The sequence below is a fragment of the Pseudorasbora parva genome, chromosome 13 (assembly GCF_024679245.1).
Source record: "Pseudorasbora parva isolate DD20220531a chromosome 13, ASM2467924v1, whole genome shotgun sequence".
Lineage (NCBI taxonomy): Eukaryota > Metazoa > Chordata > Actinopteri > Cypriniformes > Gobionidae > Pseudorasbora > Pseudorasbora parva.
The window spans coordinates 25885494-25905062 of record NC_090184.1 but is presented as its reverse complement, the minus strand read 5'-3'; the positions used below and the strand labels follow the sequence as shown (position 1 = coordinate 25905062).

Below are 19569 nucleotides of genomic sequence, written 5' to 3'. Positions count from 1 at the left end.
CTATCTATCATCTATCTATCCATCCATCCATCCATCTATAATAATTGTAATATACATACCACTGGTTGCATTTTTATTTCGATATATAGCTTTCAAGCTGGGATATGGTTATGGGCCAGTTCATCTTAAGCGATTGGTCTACTTTTCATAGACTGGTGTGCTTTAATGTAACTGCCTAAAGCCTAAAGGCCTCCCTATACAAAGAAATCTCACGTATGAAAACATATACAAAAGGTTGACCTTAATGTTTCAACAAAAGCTGAGAGGCTGAGAGATTTCTGTTTGGGGAAGAAATGATGCACTGACCTTTCTCTCTCCAGTCTGGAAAGCTTTTAAATACATTTTTAGTCAACTTTGAAATAATGGCTCGATATGGGCTGTTATTTTTCTTCTGTTAATGAATTCTAATGGAATTATGACTAATAAAGCACTCCCGGGTGTTGCAGTAATTAATCCCATGCCTGGCCATATCAGTGATGTTTCCAGGGTCATAATCGGGTTCATTTGAGCCTCCACACATGTTCCAATCGCTCAGTCACACACGTCAGCATTTGGGAAGAGAATGCAGACGAGAAAGCATAAAAGCACCTGTTATAACCCATAAAACGACAAAAGGAACATTCATAAATTCCCCAAGGCAGCTAATGGACATGGTTAGTATTTACTGCAGTGAGGGACTGAGCTTCAGGCTCAATAGGAAATGTCCTTCAAAGACAATATAATTTTCTTTCTCTTTCACAAGTGCTCAAAAGCCAAATTAATGTTCAAGATTATTTACAGCCATGGCAACAATACAGCAGGCAGCTGAGGTTTTTAACATTTCCATCATGTGTGCTCATCACTCTGGATTAAATTGTTTTAACTCTCTCACACACACAGACGCACTGAGCGTTCAACATCAGGCAATCTGTGTGGTGTTCTCATCCCCTAAACCCCCGTCTCCCTCTCTTTCCTCCTCCCTTACTACCCTTTGTTAGGTTCCAGCAGATGGATTTGGAAACAAAGAGCCCCCCCACCCCACCTCCTTTACCACCCTAACCCCCATCACACACTCAAACACAACACACACTCATCACATATTCTGGCAGGATGCTTCAATTCAGACCGATTTAATAGATAACAGCACCACTTTCGTCTGCACTCCTACACCATCTTTCATGCGCTCTCTTCTCACTATTTAGCTCTTTAAGTGTGTGTGTGTGTGTGTGTGTGTGTGTGTGTGTGTGTGTGTGTTTTGGGTAGCAGGTGTATAGATCTCTGGGTTCAGTGGGTCAGTCTCCAATAAAATCAAGAAGATTGAAGTCAATTTGCTCATTGACAAGCTGCAAATCAACACCAGTACAAAACTGAGAGGATCAGAACCAGCTCACCAGAGCGCTAGTTTGATCTTAATGTTTGTCATCTTATCTGGAACTCAATGCGGAAATCAAAACATACGGTTGTCAGTTGTATTCTGCGCTTACATAATTATTTTTGCAGTGTATTTTGGGCTCAGTTTAATATTCCACATTGCATTTTTTTTTATTATAGTGTTAATAACCACTATAGTAATTGTTAAATTGTTATTGGTTGATTCTGTATCATCTGATATAAATTATATAAAAAACCATTAACATATCATCTGATATAAAACATAAATGCATTTATATTGCAGCAATTTGCTTAAATCATGTACGTAAAAAAAATCTCATTAATGTACACACAGACCCCATATTGACAAAACTTTTTGCAGATTTATTAAAAAAAGAAAAATTGAAATATCACATGGTCCCTAAGTATTCAGACCCTTTGCTCAGTGTTTAGTAGAAACACCCTTTTTGACCTAATACAGCCATGAGTCTTTTTGGGAAAGATGCAACAAGTTTTTCACACCTGAATTTGGGGATCCTCTGCCCTTCCTCCTTGCAGATCCTCTCCAGCTCTGTCAGGCTAGATGATAAATGTTGGTGGATAGCCCATTTTCAGGTCAATTGGGTTTATGTCAGGGCTCTGGCTGGGCCATTCAAGAACAGTCACAGAGTTGTTGTGAAGCCACTCCTTTGTTATTTTAGCTGTGTGGTTCGGGTCATTGTCTTGTTGGAAGGTGAACCTTCGGCCCAGTCTGAGGTCTTGAGCACTCTGGAGAAGGTTTTCGTCCAGGATATCCCTGTACTTGACCGAACTCATCTTTCCCTCGATTGCAACCAGGTTGTCCTATCCCTGCAGCTGAAAAACACCCCACAGCATGATGCTGCCACCACCATGCTTCGCAGGATTTTTTTTTTGTAACAGTGGCCAGATCTGTGCTGTGCTACAATTCTGTCTCTGAGCTCTTCAGGCAGTTCCTTTGACCTCATGATTCTCATTTTCTCTGACATGCACTGTGAGCTGTAAGGTCTTATATAGACAGGTGTGTGGCTTTCCTAATCAAGTCTAATCAGAATAATCAAACACAGCTGGGCTCAAATGAAGGTGTAGACCATCTCAAGAATTGTTTAGAATAAATCGACAGTACCTGACTTAAATATATGAGTGTCACAGCAAAGGGTCTGAATACTTAGGACCATGTGATATTTCAGGTTTTCTTTTTTAATAAATCTGCAAAAAAGTCAACAAATCTGTGTTTTTCTGCCATTATGGGGTGCTGTGTGTACATTAATGAGGAAATAAAAAGAATTTAAAATGTTTTAGCAAATGGCTGCAATATAACAAATAGTGAAAATGTTAAGGAGTGTGAGAATACTTTCTGTACTCATTGTGTGTGTGTGTGTGTGTGTGTGTGTGTGTGTGCGTGTGTGTGTATATATATACATACAATTATATGCTATGAAGTCCCATACTTTTCGGCCTTTGTCAAACTCGCTCAAATCCTTTCGTTTGCCCATTTTTATGCTTTCCATGATGTAGAGCTAATCAGTGTTATTCACTTCATCTTCACTAAAATCGTTATAATGTTATGGCTGATTGGTATATATATATATATATATATATATATATATATATATATATATATATATATATATATATATATAATTAATTAATTGCATTGCATTTATGTTCAAATTATGTTAATTTGAAGCAAAAATATGTAAAAATCTGGGGACCCCAAACACATATGTTCACATCAACTTTTGTTTGGTTAATTTGGCTTTAATGGGCTCAGATGCAATGCCATTTTTATTTTTTCAAGAGTCATAAAATATATTTTTTTAAGACAAAGAAGTAAATAACCTTCAATACCCTGAGGGAGTTCTAGAATAGGACAGTCATTCTGGGTCTGTAATAATGGACAGATGTTCTCTTTTCTGGCAGAGGAGAGGAGAGGAGAGGAGAGGAGAGGAGAGGAGAGGAGAGGAGAGGAGAGGAGAGGAGAGGAGAGGAGAGGAGAGGAGAGGAGAGGAGAGGAGAGGAGAGGAGAGGAGAGGAGAGGAGAGGAGAGGAGAGGAGAGGAGAGGAGAGGAGAGGAGAGGAGAGGAGAGGAGAGGAGAGGAGAGGAGAGGAGAGGAGAGGAGAGGAGAGGAGAGGAGAGGAGAGGAGAGGAGAGGAGAGGAGAGGAGAGGAGAGGAGAGGAGAGGAGAGGAGAGGAGAGGAGAGGAGAGGAGAGGAGAGGAGAGGAGAGGACTGACAGACTACAGGTTCTTTTTGAGAACAAGACACTTAATCGACTGCTTTTGATTGTTCAAAGTTACATCGAAAAATACAATCCTTTAGGTGCCAAAGTTGACAGTAACTGACAAACCAAATATTGTGTAAATGTACAGCTATGAAAGTGGAAGGAAATGTGATGAAACGGAGTGCCTAGTGTGTGCAAAGTGCTAGTGTCGTCTAAACGGGTTGTTCAGGGTTTAGGATCTGAATAGATTGTATTTAACTAAGAGGCCCATTAGATGTGCCATCAAGAGCTTCTGCCTGCTGCTTCTGTAATACATAAAGGCACCTGCGTCCAACACCCCATCATTTAACTCCCTCCCACCCAACTCTAGAGTCCTGTTAAAATATTGAGCAGGTACTTAAGTGTAATTTGGCTGAGTGCAGGCATTGCTGAAGGGTCCTTCATTCTCTGAAGACGTTTTGAGGAGACGGAACTAACGCAATCAATTATGTATGCTTTTATTCGACATCTAGACACGAAAACACAAAAAAGAGCTGATTCAGCTGCATTTCTGTTGTTTATCAGCTGGATTTAAAAATATTAAAAAGTGTTAAGTTGTTAGCTTTCTTTGTGAATGACATTTTATATCCATTATAAAATTCACTGATATTACACAAAATAATATCTAAGAATTTGCAAGCAGTTTTTCTTGCATTTTAAAAAAGCCATTTGATTACTATATATTTTACATAATATTTTACCGTTACAGCTACAATAATAAATATATATCATTGGCCCCTGTATTGCAGGGAATATCATATATATATATATATTTCTAGTGAGTTTCAACAGATGGGATATCTGTTAAAACTCCTCAATTATCCTTTAGAGATTATGACATTTTGTGATGAGATTATCTTGATAGATTTCCCTACACCAAAAATTAAAAAAAAATCTCATATTCTAACCAGTAAAAAAACAACACTCTGAATTATCAATAATGTAATACTTATAGAAAAAAGTGTATAGAAAGTAAATCAGAATTATTTTAATTTATATGAAACCTGTTGCTTTGTCCTGAAACTCAAGAGTCGGTCAGTTTCAACCAGTCCGAGTCAGATGATGGACATTTGATGCTGTCTAAGATCTTAGTGTTGTACAAATGAAAAAAATGAAAATCAATATTACATGCCTTTGTTGACCAGATGCAGCCAAGAGCTGAAACTCTCTAAACTGTGTTAGTACTGACAGAGAATAAAGAAGGAGAGATAGAGGGCAAGGTAGAGAGAAAAAAAAGAGCAATAGAGGTAGAAAGAGGGAACTTGAATCTTGAGAGAGAAAGAAGGAGGGTAATTATGTGGAAATGAGCATTCTCCCAGCATGCTTCTCTCCCTCAGCGATGCAGACAGGAGCCATTTGTCATCTGGCCCAAAATGGCATCTCTGGAGCCTGTTTTAGAGACTGAGGGATTGAGGGACTCGTTCTTTCTCTAATACCCTGACAGTCCTGGACTTATATACTCTTTCTCTTTATCTTCGTATTTCTCCGCCCCAGAGAGCCTCTACTATCCACACAACTGAGTGCAACAGAGAGGATGTGATGTGATTAGAGGGAAAGAGCTTCCACAGGTGTCAGTTCTACTTCACCAGTGACCTCTCTTTCATACAAAGACAGATTATTTCTGCCATCCCGTTCAATTAAAATAATTCATACTCCTCCAACACTTTCATGTTCTGTATTGCAGAGTATTTTACTTTAATGTTCAGTAACAGCAAGCATGCTGTTTTTCAGTAATTAGTCAGGGTAGAAGAAGCCATTTTTACTGACACAAATAAAAACAAGAGGCTCTTACATTACGGTTTTCCATTAAAAATTTCTTCACTTTTGTTGTCCTTTAAATAGATTTTCACTGTTTTGAAGGCTGAATGTTAATTCATGTCAAATTAAATTTAGTTTCCAACCTGAGACTTAAAGCAAGTTAATATGACAATAGTAAAGAGTGTCTTTGGTTTTATATTTAGTCAGTAATAAGATGATAAAGATTGAGAGGTTACAATATGGATGGTAATAAAACAGCAGAGAAAGCACTAGAAGCAAAATCTGCCATATAACATGCCATGGCGATATCATTTTGGGTCTACACTTTATGTTTAAGATGATGAAAGACCAACGAAAGAGCTTTCAGAGTCCTGATCTCTTACTGCTCAACAGGAAAATTATTGCAACAATATGAGCAGAAAGGAGATCTAGAAAATCCAATACAGTTTATCATTAAAAAACATTCAAAGGAACCATGCTGTTTTACGAATTACAAAGTGACAAAACAATAAGAGAATACAGGATATAAAGAATGAACATGAGAGGGAGAGATACAGTAATGAGGAGGAGGAAAGAGAAGGAGAGCATCTCCCACCGTGGGTTTTGTGTTTCTCCTTTGAGCAAGGCAAGAAGAACCTTCCGGATAAATGAAACCACAGCGGAGGCAAAGAGAATCAGACACCTGCGATCAGAGAAACAGGAAGCATTCCAGAAAGAGTGATGAAGAAAGAAACAGGGATAGAGTGAGATAAAGAGAGTGGTGGAGTGAGTGTGTGAGAGAGAGAGAGAGAGAGAGAGAGAGAGAGAGAGAGAGAGAGAGAGAGAGAGAGAGGGAGAGAGAGGGAGAGAGAGAGAGGGAGAGAAGTAGCCTCATCTGAGGATGAGATAGATTGGAGATATTGAGTAAATCCCCCAAACAATAATCACTGGATGAAACCCAAAGCCTTTCATAGCACGCAGCAGGCAGACCTGATCTGGCCCTCTGGCCCGCAGGCGCTGGACGTGGGGGGGTGGGGGGAACCGCCTGTCCTGGGGCACTGACCAGATGCTCAAATGAAAGATTGGATTTTTTTCTCATTGTGTGAATGGGGTTGGGGGGTCATAAGCACAACCTGTAACATTTCACTTGTTGATAATTTCAGTGATTTTGGCAGATTATTAAGATTAATACAAATTGTTGATAAGGCAAATTTAAATATAACGTATACAGATAAATGCAAAAAATATGCAAATAAATCAGATAATAAAAAAGATTAAAAATACCAAATATATGTGTACATCAAAAGTAAATTAATCATTAAAATACTATTAAACATATTACAATAATACGTATAATATATATATATATATATATATATATATATATATATATATATATATATATATATATATATATATATATATATATATATATATATTATACGTATTATTGTAATATGTTTAATAGTATTTTAATGATTAAGGATAACATTAAATGATACAATTTTAAAACTGTATAAATTATTGTTTAACATTATTTTTATTTAATATGTATATTTAATATATTTTTTATTTATTGAACTACCGGTATTAATGTAATGAACAGCTGCAATAAATTTAAATACATACATTTTATACAGAATGATACAGTAAATGTATATATGTATATATATATATATATATATATATATATATATATATATATATATATATATAGACACATACAAGCACCAATTTTATTAACAATTTATATTTATAAACATTAATTTTATTATTATTATAATAAAATAATTAACAATTTTACTGTTACAATTCAAAATAGATTACATTATTTCTAAATGTTATATTATAATTTAATATGTATATTTTAAACTATTAATGTAAACAGCTACAATACTCAATACAATACGATTATTCCATATTTATACATGCATAATGCACGTGCATATATAAAGTATTATTAATTAATAAATAAGATACTACTAGTGTGAAATAATATCCTCAAATGAGTGTAAGCTATATCGAACATATGTGTGTATAATAATAATTTTAGACAACTGCTCTGAGGGAGAGAAAGGGAGAGCGAGTGTGGCGTGTGGTGTATTCAGACACTTCATTAAGTGAATGGGGGGCCGGTTTGAGAGACTCCCACTTGCTTTACATGCAAGCACAAAGACATAAAGAATAAAGGGTTCACCATGCAGGCAGATGCCGACATCATCCTGTCCCATGAAGCTCCATGAAGCTCATTTATAGTAACTGTGGCCTGCACTTCTAATCATTGTGCACACTGATAATGTGTGTGTGTGTGTGTATGTGTGTGTGCGTGTGTGTGTGTCTGTATGTACTTGTTTATATTACATTGTGGGGGCATTTGTATAAACCTGAGATCACCTACATTGTGGGAACCAGCCAGCGGTCCCCCACAATGTAAATGGATTTATAAACATACTAAATTCATTATTTTTTTTTAAATGTAAAAATGCAGAATGTTTCCTGTAATGGGTAGGTTTAGGGGCAGGGGCAGTGTAGGGGGATAGGATGTACAGTTTGTACTGTATAAAAACCATTACGCCAATGGAAAGTCCCCACAATTCACAAAAACAAACAAATGTGTGTGTGTGTGTGTGTGTGTGTGTGTGTGTGTGTCTGTGTGTGTGTGTTTGTGAAAACCTGTACTGCAGATCTGCTTCAAAATTGCACTGATTAATGCAATCGTGTTTCTCCAAATAACAACTAATATTAGTAATGGCTGTTCAAGAATATGCAGACAGTTAAAACAGTGTTGTTATTGTTAATTGAAGCTGAAATAAAATATAAATATTAGATGGAAAAACTAAAAACTTAAAATGTTGCCTTAGAACTAAAATGACAAAAACGAATACTGAAAAAAATAACCAAAGCTATATAGAAATATTACAAAAACAAAAAAGAATAAAAAAGACAAAAGCATGTAACAAAATTACTAAATCCTGAACTAAAATTGAAATGAAATATATAATAAATTCATAATATTATATAATAGTATTATATAAATAATACTAAAATAACACTGAATTGAATGCATATGATGCTCGCAACAATGATGCTCATGGGTTCGGATCCTAGAAAACACGGATGCACTAATACACTACTTTCTGCCGAATGCATACATGTAAATACAGAAGAAGAGTACGAATTCTAGTTGACATCGCAGATTTAGAGAGGAAAACGAAGCGAATACAGCTTGCCAGCATTTGATGTAACTGTCAGCAGAACAGACGGGACACGAGACGCAGAACGGAACCGAACAGAATGTACGCTGGTTGTTGCATCAACTCGCTTTCGGATTGTGTGACATTTCAGGCCTTTCCTTCTCTTTTCCTCTCTCTCGCTCCCACAGAATGGGGGTGTGCAAGGAGGGGCGGGAGCGGATCAGAGGGGGGTCTGTCTGTCTGCGTGTGTGAAGGCACAGACGGTTCAGTAGTAATGTGATGTGTGTCCCGAGGGATGTTTGATGGATTAATGCTGAGCAGCTCCATTGCGATGTACCACCTGATCTCACTCCCACCGTCTGCCTCTATAAAACCTGCCTGACTGCTGATCTCAGCTAGTCTCACAATCTCTCCTCTCTCTGTCTGTCTGTCTCTCTTTCTTCCTCTCTCTCTTTCTCTCTCTCTCTCTCTCTCTCCTCTGTCTCTTCCTCCTCTCAGCCGCCTCCGCTGCAGGCCAGGAGCTATCCAGTGCTGAACAAGTGAATTTTTTTTTTTTTTTTTTAGCAGCGTAAGCGGGTGTGTGTGTGTACAGTAACAGGCACACACACACACACAGTATTGTACCCTCAGACATCTTTCTCCTCCTGCGTGCTCTTCATTTTTCCTTTATCTACAGTCACTGTTTTTTTGTTTTTCGTTTCTGGGACGTGGATCTTCTTTTTTATGTGACGGATTTAATTCGGGACGATTTTCTCCAGGGTTTTTTTTTGTTGTGTGCGAGTCCGTCTGCGGCCGATGTGAAGGATTTCTGGTGCGTCTGTGCGCGTGCGACCGTGTGTGAACCATGCCTCGCTCATTTCTTGTGAAGAAAATTAAGCTGGATGATTTTTCCTCATCTCCCGTGTCAACGTCTAACCATCATCATCATCACCATCATCATCTCGATGACTCCTTTACACGCTCTCACTCAAGCCTGGGCGTCCGGCTCTGTGAAAATGGTGAGTGTGGTGCCTAAATATAATGTTTACATACAGATACAGTAGCTTTACTTTATGTGCTTGTTGTTCAACCGTGTTCCCGAATGGATAGCCTACAAAAAATATCTGCAAGGCGTAATTCAGATTTGACGCTGTGTTTTGAACATTGTACGTAGTCCAACAGATGTTACATAAATCTTCCCATTCTGACGCAAACTAATCCGTAAAACCCTCCATCCTTTCACCCCCAACCCCGTCCTCCATTGTGCCCCCCAGACTTTGTTTTTGTTTTTTTTGACTCATGCCGTCACAAATCAGGTCACGCAGCACGATCAGCTTATGCGAATAAAGCCGTATGAAAGTGTACGGACCACTTGATAGCAGTTTGTTGTGTATAGCTCATGCTAACGATAACACACTGCTTTGTGGGGCTGATGTGTTTGTCCTGATACTGCCCTTGAGTTTCGGTCCAAACCCTCCTCCCCCCTACCAACAGCACTCTCTCTTTCTCGCTCTCCTCCCCCATCCTTCTTTTCTGCCTCGTCTCACTATTTCTCTCTTTCACTCTCCTGCTTCCGGGTACATGAATCTAAGTGGTGGAGGGGGAGGTAGGGTTTCAACCATCATTGACGCCACAGGAGACATCCGAGTACTGTACTGTACAGCTCGAAGGACAACGAGGAAGATGAAAAGAAAGAGAAGCTTGAGGCAGTGCAGACTTTCGTCACATGATGCAGCAGCACGCACACGCACAATAGGGCAAATAGCATCACGCACAGAGTAAGCCCAGCATCCCTGAGCGGACATGATGGGACAGGCTGAGCTAAACTGAGCTATTCTACAGAGACTAAAAGGGAGTCCAGAGAGCTCTGTGTCCTCACAGACAGATTTGGGTAGCAGATGTGCGGCTCTCTCTGCCCTGCTGTGGTGTTTTTTCGCAGATAAGCGAGATAAGACATGAGGGATATCTTCCCACCTGTTATGAAAATAAAAACACAGCAGACTGTTCATCTGTTTTTGGGTCACTGAAAGATTATTTGAACTTTTTAAACTGTACTGCTCCTTTTAATAATAGATTCATGATTTTATAATATTGTTTTGTATTGCATTGTATTTTCACACGATATCACAAAATCAAAAACATGCATTCCTTTGTCCTTTATGGACAATAATCAATTCTCCCTTCACGGTTTTGTATAATAAGTTACAAACAGTTGCTGTAATTATTGTAGAAGACATTTTTTTTCATTCTTAATGTTAAAGGTCGAGCATCACGACTTCTAAAACAAAGGACAAACAACTCCAGGCTTTCTGTCAGTCAGAGCACTAACCCTAAAAAGTATTTCACATTAAAATGTCTGCAAATACAAGCATTGTTGCATCTGCAAAATCATAATGAAATTAATTGTTATTCTATTATTAATTATAATACTAAATAATGGATTGCTTCTTACATTATCAATTAAATTATTATAATAAATCACACTGGTCCTCCATTTATCTAATAGTTCTATTATTTTTAAATTCAAACTTGCTTTTGTAAAATCATAAAAAAGATGTTTTATTATATTTAAAGCAATATTATATTATTGAATTTATTTTATTGATCTTTTTTTATTACAGTTATTTTCATGCTATGTATTCAACGGTGTAAGTTTTCAGAATCTTTTTCTTTCTTTGTTTCATGGCTAATACTATGGTTTTAGTTTGGTTGGGAAACAATGCACAGTAGCAACACATACAAAAAAAAACTATATATATATATATATATATATATATATATATATATATATATATATATATATATATATATATATATATATATATATATATATATATATATATATATATTTGAGAGAGAGAGAGAGAGAGATAGAGAGAGCCTGATAAGCCATCTTTTGTGGACCAAACTGTTATATCCCCAATAACATCCTCTCTCTACTGATCCTGTTGTTGTTTTTTTACTAGCTAGTTCCATCAATATTGCATCACTTTCTTTAATCTCACTGTATAACTAGCCTGAACCAATACTGCACTGCATTAAATGCCTTTTGGGTTTCCCTTTTAGCAAGCAAATTGAATTAGAAACATTTTGTCGAAGACATGGCACCTTGGAAGGTGTATTATGTCGGTGAAATTCCAATGGCAATAAACGCGCCTGAGCCCCACGGCTGCCAGAAATCCTTTTAGCGGCTCCTGAATGACCCTCACGATGCATTAAGACTCGTTCTTCGAGGTCAGAGGGCTCCATAATCAGTTTAGAGAAGTTAGGAGGGAGTTTATTTGTTTCAGCAGATAAAGAGGTAATAAGATGTTCTGTATTAGGGAATATGGTTTCATATTTGTAATATACTTTAATGTTTGAGACTATTTCAGGGGATTTTGAAATCTGAGAAAGAGTTTTGGTTATCTTTTAACAGAAGTGAAAATGCTTTGTAAAATCCCGATTTCCTTAAAACGGTTTTTAAGGACAATTCATAACATCAACCTCCATTTACTCACTTCCTCACTTGTAAAGATTATGTTGCGCATAATAGACAAATAAAAGCCAAACTCTACAGGAGCTCTCAGCTAATCTTTTCAAAGAAAAAGAGAAACTGAGTGGCTTCTTCATCTCAAGGAGAGAAAGAGAGACACTTATGCTTCCACCACAGTTAACCTGCTTAATTAGCTATTAACCATGTTAAAACCCTCTGGGTCTCACACACACACACACACACACACACACACACACACACACACACACACACACACACACACACACACACACACACACACACACACACACACAACACACACACACACACACACACACACACACACACACACACACACACACACACACACACACACACACACACACACACGAATGAGGTATGCAGAAGCCCTCTAACAAGCACCAGAAACCTTAGAAGAAGCCTGTTTCAATTGTGTGATATAAAGTCATACTATCTATAAAGTCTCACTACGAGATATAAAGTCACATTGTGAGATATAAAGATAAAAATGTGAGCTATAAAAAAAATACAAGAAAATTAATGAATGAATGAATTTCAGACTTCCATAAAGCATAGCAGAAAATATAGTCCAATTGGTTTCCAGTATTATTTTACCATAGCAGCTTAATGTATTTGTTAGTTGTGTGCAAAATGCAGATGTGGGGTGTTGTAGGAAATTGTCATGGCGTTTACATTCTTAGAAATTACAAATAACCTTCAGTGAAGAACCATTTTTCCTTCATGCAAAGAACATTAATAATCTAACGAAACTTTTTCCCTCTATAAAGAACATTTTGTGGAATGGAAATGGTTTATAGATGTTAAACCACTGATGCCAATGAAGATCCTTAATTTTTAAGAGTGTCATTTGCATTGCACTTGTTTTGTCTGACAGTACACTTTACATTGTGTCTGTAGTGTATAGTCACAATCTCGTGTCTTTAAAATCCAGAGAAGAAGTGAAAGGTCAATGAGTTAATAATCAGTTCATGTTCTCTGTCCTGCTGCAGGCTACATCCAAGATTACATCAGCTCTTCTGAGTACACAGAGGAGAAGCAGGCCGACATGAAACTGAGCTCGGATCCGCTGTACTCCCCCGTCAGCAGCGGAGGTGGGGAGTACTGCCAACCGGATCTGGAGCACCCGGACAGCCCTCAGTCTGGCCTCACGGCCCGCGGATACTTCAGCAGCGAGAGCGAATCTCTCAGCGAGGGCTACACCATGGATGCGTTCTTCATATCTGACGGTCGCTCGAGGAGGAAGGGCGAAGTCGTGGAAACAAGAAAAGTTGACGCGGAGGAGAAAGAAGTGGCCGGGGCGAACAACGGAGGTCCACGACACACCTGCAACGAGTGCGGAAAGACCTACGCCACTTCATCCAACCTGAGCAGACACAAGCAGACCCACCGCAGCCTCGACAGCAAGATGGCACGCAAGTGTCCCACCTGCGACAAGGTTTACGTGTCCATGCCGGCGCTGGCCATGCACATCCTCACTCACGACCTCAAGCACAAATGTCACGTGTGTAGTAAAGCCTTCAGCCGGCCCTGGCTACTGCAGGGGCACATGCGATCGCATACGGGAGAAAAACCCTTCGCCTGCGCCCACTGCGGGAAAGCCTTCGCCGACCGATCCAACCTACGAGCGCACATGCAGACACATTCAGCCTTCAAACACTACAGCTGCAAGCGCTGCAATAAGACCTTCGCGCTGAAGTCCTACCTGAACAAGCACTACGAGTCCGCCTGCTTCAGAGGCTCCGGAGACGAGGACGAGTCTGGCTCCGAGAATTAACAAAAGAAAAAAGATGAAGATGAGTTAACGCTCTTGAAAATCCCTCCACAGACTCCCCTTCACAGACCCACTGTCCCTTTTTTAGAAAGCAATATTTTCACCAAGAAAAAAACCAAACCAACCCAATAATAAGAAGACAATAATGAATAGATGCTGGATTTTTTTCCTTTGGTAAAAAAAGACCCTCTCATATAGAACCCTACAATTATGAGGCCTGGCATGCAAATTTTTATGAACATAATACTATTAATAACAATAGTAATAATATTTAGATTACTGATGTTTTATAGCAAATCATAAAAAATACATTAAAAAAAAGGACAGCAACAGGTTTGTGCTTTTTGAGAAATGAAAATCAATTTGTATTTTTATGCTGCTCTTTTATTTTGAATTCTTTTGCAACTGCCAACATAAACTTTTTATGAAAATGTGAATAATGACAGTATTTGCAAAAAAAAAAGAAGAAAAAAAAAGATTGTAGACCTCTAAAAAGGTGCAAACTTTTGTTACACTTTTGGTATTTTATTTATAATTGTTATTTTTATATTCAAAGTTTCCTGCAGTTTCGTTATTTATTTGTTTATTTATTTATTTGTGCCAATCATGTCCTGTAACTGTTCGAGCAGAGCGACCATCACTATGTGTTTTACCATATGGAGGAATCAGCACTCAAGACTAAACATTTCAATGATCACCAAACATTCAAAACGCCCATAATACGGACGACAGGGACTTTCAACGACTACTTTTGCAGATCTCTGCTCGCTCTGCTGGGCTTCCTCACTCTAAACAGACTGCATGTGCTCCAGATGCCTGGGGCTCCGCCCCTTGTCTTCCTGCTCCATGATTACCTCACCCAGAGGCAGGTATGACCTCTAACCTCTGCTCTGTCCAAGCTCTCAAAGCATCCATCATACAAACCTCATTTCTACCATTCCAGTATTATTGTTGAGTACTTATTGAGTATTTATTTATGCACTATTTTCATTTCCCTATTTATTTAATGTGTATTTATTTATGTATGTATCTATTTATTTATTTATTTGGTTGATTATTCTATGTGTTATTGGATACTGAACTGCCGTTGACCTTTTAAGATGCTGCTCTTTAATGAAATTCTTTATATGCATGATTCAGCTGTAGAGGGATTTTAAATTTTTTCCGAGAGGGACGGTATGCAGTGTTTAAAAGCAGATGAATTCAGGTGATGATGCTTTGTTTAATGGGCAATAATTCTTCTTAGGTACAGCAACTTGTATAATCACAGCTGTCCTGTTAGCAGTCAATATAGGGCAATAAACAGAAATCTCCTTAATATCTCAAAGGTCATATCTCATTTCGTAGTTCCTAGAACACCATTTCCTGCTGAGACCATTCAGAATGTCTATGTCTATGGCGTGTTTGTGTGACTCCACCCACATTTGTGACATCACAATTCATCTCATTGCTCAAATGCCAAACAATTTAGTATTATTAGTATTAATTTACATCTAAACACCAATAAAAACAAATCAAATTATATTAATCCTGGAAAGTGCAAATCCCCCCCCCCCACACACACAAATTTAAAAAAAAAAAATGTAATAAGCAATCAGCAGCAATAAGCCTTTTTCTTACAATATTTTTACTATTGCTATTATCGCAAATTTAATAAAGCCGTCTTGCATCTCAGCAGTTTTGAATGTAATTATAAATGACTAACCCACAGCATGACATATTTCAAGCATTTGGCTTTAGCTGTCCAATAAATCCCATCATAAGCTGCGGCCGCCAGACGATGACATGAATATGACAGAGTTTCAGTGACATGTGAAATAGAAGTCCCAAATCCTAGACCCAGAAATAATGACCCCCCCTCCCCGAATGGCCAATCAGGATGGATTATTCAGTGTTGGAGTGAAAGGAGTGCTGGGTTCAGGACAGAGATGAAACAAAATAGAGGCTTAATGGCAGCATTGATGGAAATAGCTGAGCATATGGCGCCAATGTGCCACTGCCTGTATAATAAAGATCTGAAAGAGGTTTGGAGATGAAAGGATGAGAAGTGCAATCAGAAAATGCGACGGCGTAAATCAGCTATCTCTTTGCTGTCTGTCCTATGAAGCAGAAAGAGAGGAAACAAAACTTGTTTCATAATTAAAATACATTTAGCACTATCTCGAGGAATGAAACACTGAAAATATGCATCAGCATATATGATGCAGCTCATGTCAAAATGAATAGAGGCAGTTTCCATTCCCCTAAAGGGTTAACAGGTGTTGGTGGACAGACAGTAGTCTGAGTGCATAATTGAGTCTGAGTTTGACCTTGTGAGGAAGGTCGAGCAGCAGCAGCCAGAGGCTCTGTCAGCATTTTGCATATTGTAAAAAGGACGGCACAATCTCAGTAATGGGCCAAAACCTGCGGGGAATAGATAATGAGTTTCTCCACCCACTTTTCTTCTGCTCTTCGCCTCTTATCTACCCATTCCTGACCTCGTACATTGGCACGCGGTGTCCTAGCCGATTTCTGCATGGCATTTCACTCTCATTGCTGATGGACATCAGTGTCAGAAATGTCGTAAGTTTTAAAATTAATACTTGATCAATGATATAATGGCCACTATTTAAAATGTTAATATCTAAAGTGTTAAATATTCTAAACATATCAAATAACTCTGGATATATTTCATAGTATCTTATTAGATAGGCCACTATAATAAACTATTATGTAATATATACACACTACCATTCAAAGGTTTGGGGGTCCTGTACAATGCTACCAAATATTTCTATCTCAATATATGCAGCTCTTTAGAACTTCATATTCCCCAAAGAACTGAAAAGACTAAATCATGGTTTCCCAAAAATATTAAGCAGCACAATCTGTTTTCAACATTAATAATAATAAGAAGAAATGTTTCTGAAGGATCATGTGACACTGAAGACTGCAGTGGCTGCTGAAAATCAAAGGAATAAATGACATTTTAAAATGTATTGCAATAGAAAACAGTTAAATTGTAATAATATTTCACAATATTTTTGTTTACACTATTTATTTCAAAAATACAGCCTTGGTGCACATAAGAGACCTCTATTAAAAACATTAAAAAGTCTTACTTTTGAATGGTAGTGTATATGGAATAGAAACAGATGTAATCTAACATTACATGTAGAAATCTATGTCTGTTCATTTTAAATATTTAGCAGCACATTTGGTGGCATTTTTTGCACTAAGTCCTAATTTGTTTCTGACCCTGGTGGACATTCATCCTGCTTCTATTCCTAAATCATCTCCTCATATTCTGACACACCCACAGCTGAGTAGAATTAGTTATGAATATTCATCTGGATATTTTCTATTGTAATAAGGCTTGAATTCAGAGTCAGTTCTAATTATGCAAAGCTTGATGTAATGTAGATGAGCTTAAAGGCTATTCCAAAGGACAACCATCATCTCTTTGTTTTCAGAAAAATAAATTTCCACAAATGTTCAGAAATGTGAGATAACTGAAGAGACTGAGGAAGTGAATGCGTTTTTCCTGAAACTGTAAATATGTGTGTATATAGATCTCTCAGCAATAATGAGACACCGCATGTGAGCCGATCCCTTTTGCTTTTACCTTTTCTGAGCCGTTTAACCCTGGACAGGCTGAACAGGATCAGGGACTTCATTAGCTCATTACCTGCTGTACTAACTACCAGCAATATTAACAATACTAATCATTCTCTCTCAGTTCACCAGGATCTACCAATCTCTCTCTCTCTCTCTCTCTCTCTCTCTCTCTCTCTCTCTCTCTCTCTCTCTCTCTCTCTCTCTCTCTATCCCTCTCTCTCTCTCTCTCTCTCTCTCTCTCTCTATCCCTCTCTCTCTCTCTCTCTCTCTCTCTCTCTCTCTCTCTCTCTCTCTCTCTCTCTCTCTCTCTCTCTCTCTCTCTCTCGTTTTTCTTTTTTCTTTTGTGGAAGTGCCCAGCCTGGCTGAACAATAATATGAAGTGCCAAAAATTAAAGAGTTATTTCCATGACAAAAGCCTTCAGCATATGGTAGGCAACTCACAGCCCTCATATGGTCCTTGAGTGATTTCAGATTGTCTCTCTTCTTTCCCCTTGCCTTCTCACTCTCTCTCTCTATCTTCCTTCCTCCCTGTGTAAAACGTAAAGATTTTTCCACTTCTGATATTACATTTTGCCTGTTATGAAGGTAAAGCCAATAGTGATGTTTATGAACAATAAAATCAATAGCACAAGCAGTATGTTGCCTCTTTTTTTGTTGACTTAAAGGGTTAGTTACCCAAAAATGAAAATTAGCCCATGATTTACTCACCCTCCAGTCATCCTAGGTGTATATGACATTCTTTTTTCAGACAAATAAAATTGGGGTTATAGTAAAAAAAAGTCCTGGCTGTTCCCAGCTTTATAATGGCAGTGAATGGCTGATTGGTTTTCTGGCTGAAGTCCATAAAAGTGCATCTATCTGCATCATATAACTGCTCCACATGGCTCCAGGGGGTTAATAAAGTCCTTCTGAAGCTTCTGGGTTTGTGCAAGAAAAATATCCATATTAAAAACTTTATAGACTACAATAAGTAACTCTGGGCAGACACAGCCGTACACAAGTCGACTTACGGCAAAAAACTTTGTGGAGTGTGTGGAGCGGTTATATGATGGGTAGATGCACCTTTCAAAAACAAATCAGCCATTCACTGCCTTTATAAAGCTTGGAAGAGACATAATTCTATGATATTATTCATCTGTAAGAATAATCACATAGGATGACTACAGGGTGGGTAAATCATGGGCTAATTTTCATTTATGGGTAAACTAACCCTATTAAGTTTTACTTCTATTTCTCTCGAACACAGAAGATAAAATGTACACTGAAAGGGCTTTTTTGATTCTTTTACTTTTAGATCTCCCTCACGGACCCCGAGCCCTTGTATAAAACCCAAAAACTGCAAATTCTGAATTGTAGTCTGTACTTCTTACTATTAGACATACATCAATTCAGATCACAACACAAGACTACAGAGTCACAGATCAGAATGACTGAGCGACTTCCTGTGCTCCTCCCTGACAACGCCCAGCTATCTCAGCAATGGCGCTGCTGAACTGGGATCAGCCTTCCCTGCATGCATCAGTGCTATAACTACCACTGCAAAAACATCCAAACTGTAATCAAGTCAGCAGCTCAAGTCACTCTGAAACCTGACGCACAAGCATCTGTCCTGGTGCTGTTAAGCCAGTCCAAGTCATTAAATGTTAATGAAACATTGATTTTGTGTTACACTCTGGCCTTACCAAGATGCAGCACTCAGAGCGGAATGAGACTGATTACTGATGCAAGGGGAGAGACACTGTCATCAGGACAGAGGACGACTGATGTCCAAGAAACCGGAAACAAGAGTCATGCTCAAACATTATGTCCTTCACTGTCCTACAGTGTTTTCGTTCTGCTTCGTTTTCTGTCTGTTTGACTAGTTTAATGGATTACACTGCTCAATATTAATTCACTGCTGTATTTAAAAAAGTAAATACAGGATAAGTCCGACTCTTGAATTACTACTTTAAGCCAAAACTACCATAAACATTGATGGAGACAAGCACCTCAGTCAGAATAATCATAGATTCATTTGTTTTAATGTATAGCAGACATTTTACTGGATTTAATAAAGCCTTGTTTAAAAAAATAAGATGTAATTGAGTTAAACTTGAATTTAATTCATCTTAAAATCTCAAGGAGGTCGCACACCGGACGCAAA

General features: G+C 38.1%; 1 protein-coding gene and 1 long non-coding RNA gene across 2 annotated transcripts in view; one reads left to right on the top strand and one right to left on the bottom strand.

Annotated features, from left to right (window-relative positions):
- Positions 1-19569, bottom strand: part of LOC137038757 (uncharacterized) — a 39572-nt gene that overhangs the window by 10145 nt on the left and 9858 nt on the right. The window lies entirely within an intron of this gene.
- Positions 8839-18060, top strand: scrt2 (scratch family zinc finger 2). Its single transcript, XM_067413624.1, has 2 exons — positions 8839-9560; positions 13048-18060. The coding sequence occupies exons 1-2, from the start codon at positions 9407-9409 to the stop codon at positions 13830-13832; spliced, it is 939 nt and encodes a 312-aa protein (XP_067269725.1). The 5' UTR covers positions 8839-9406; the 3' UTR covers positions 13833-18060.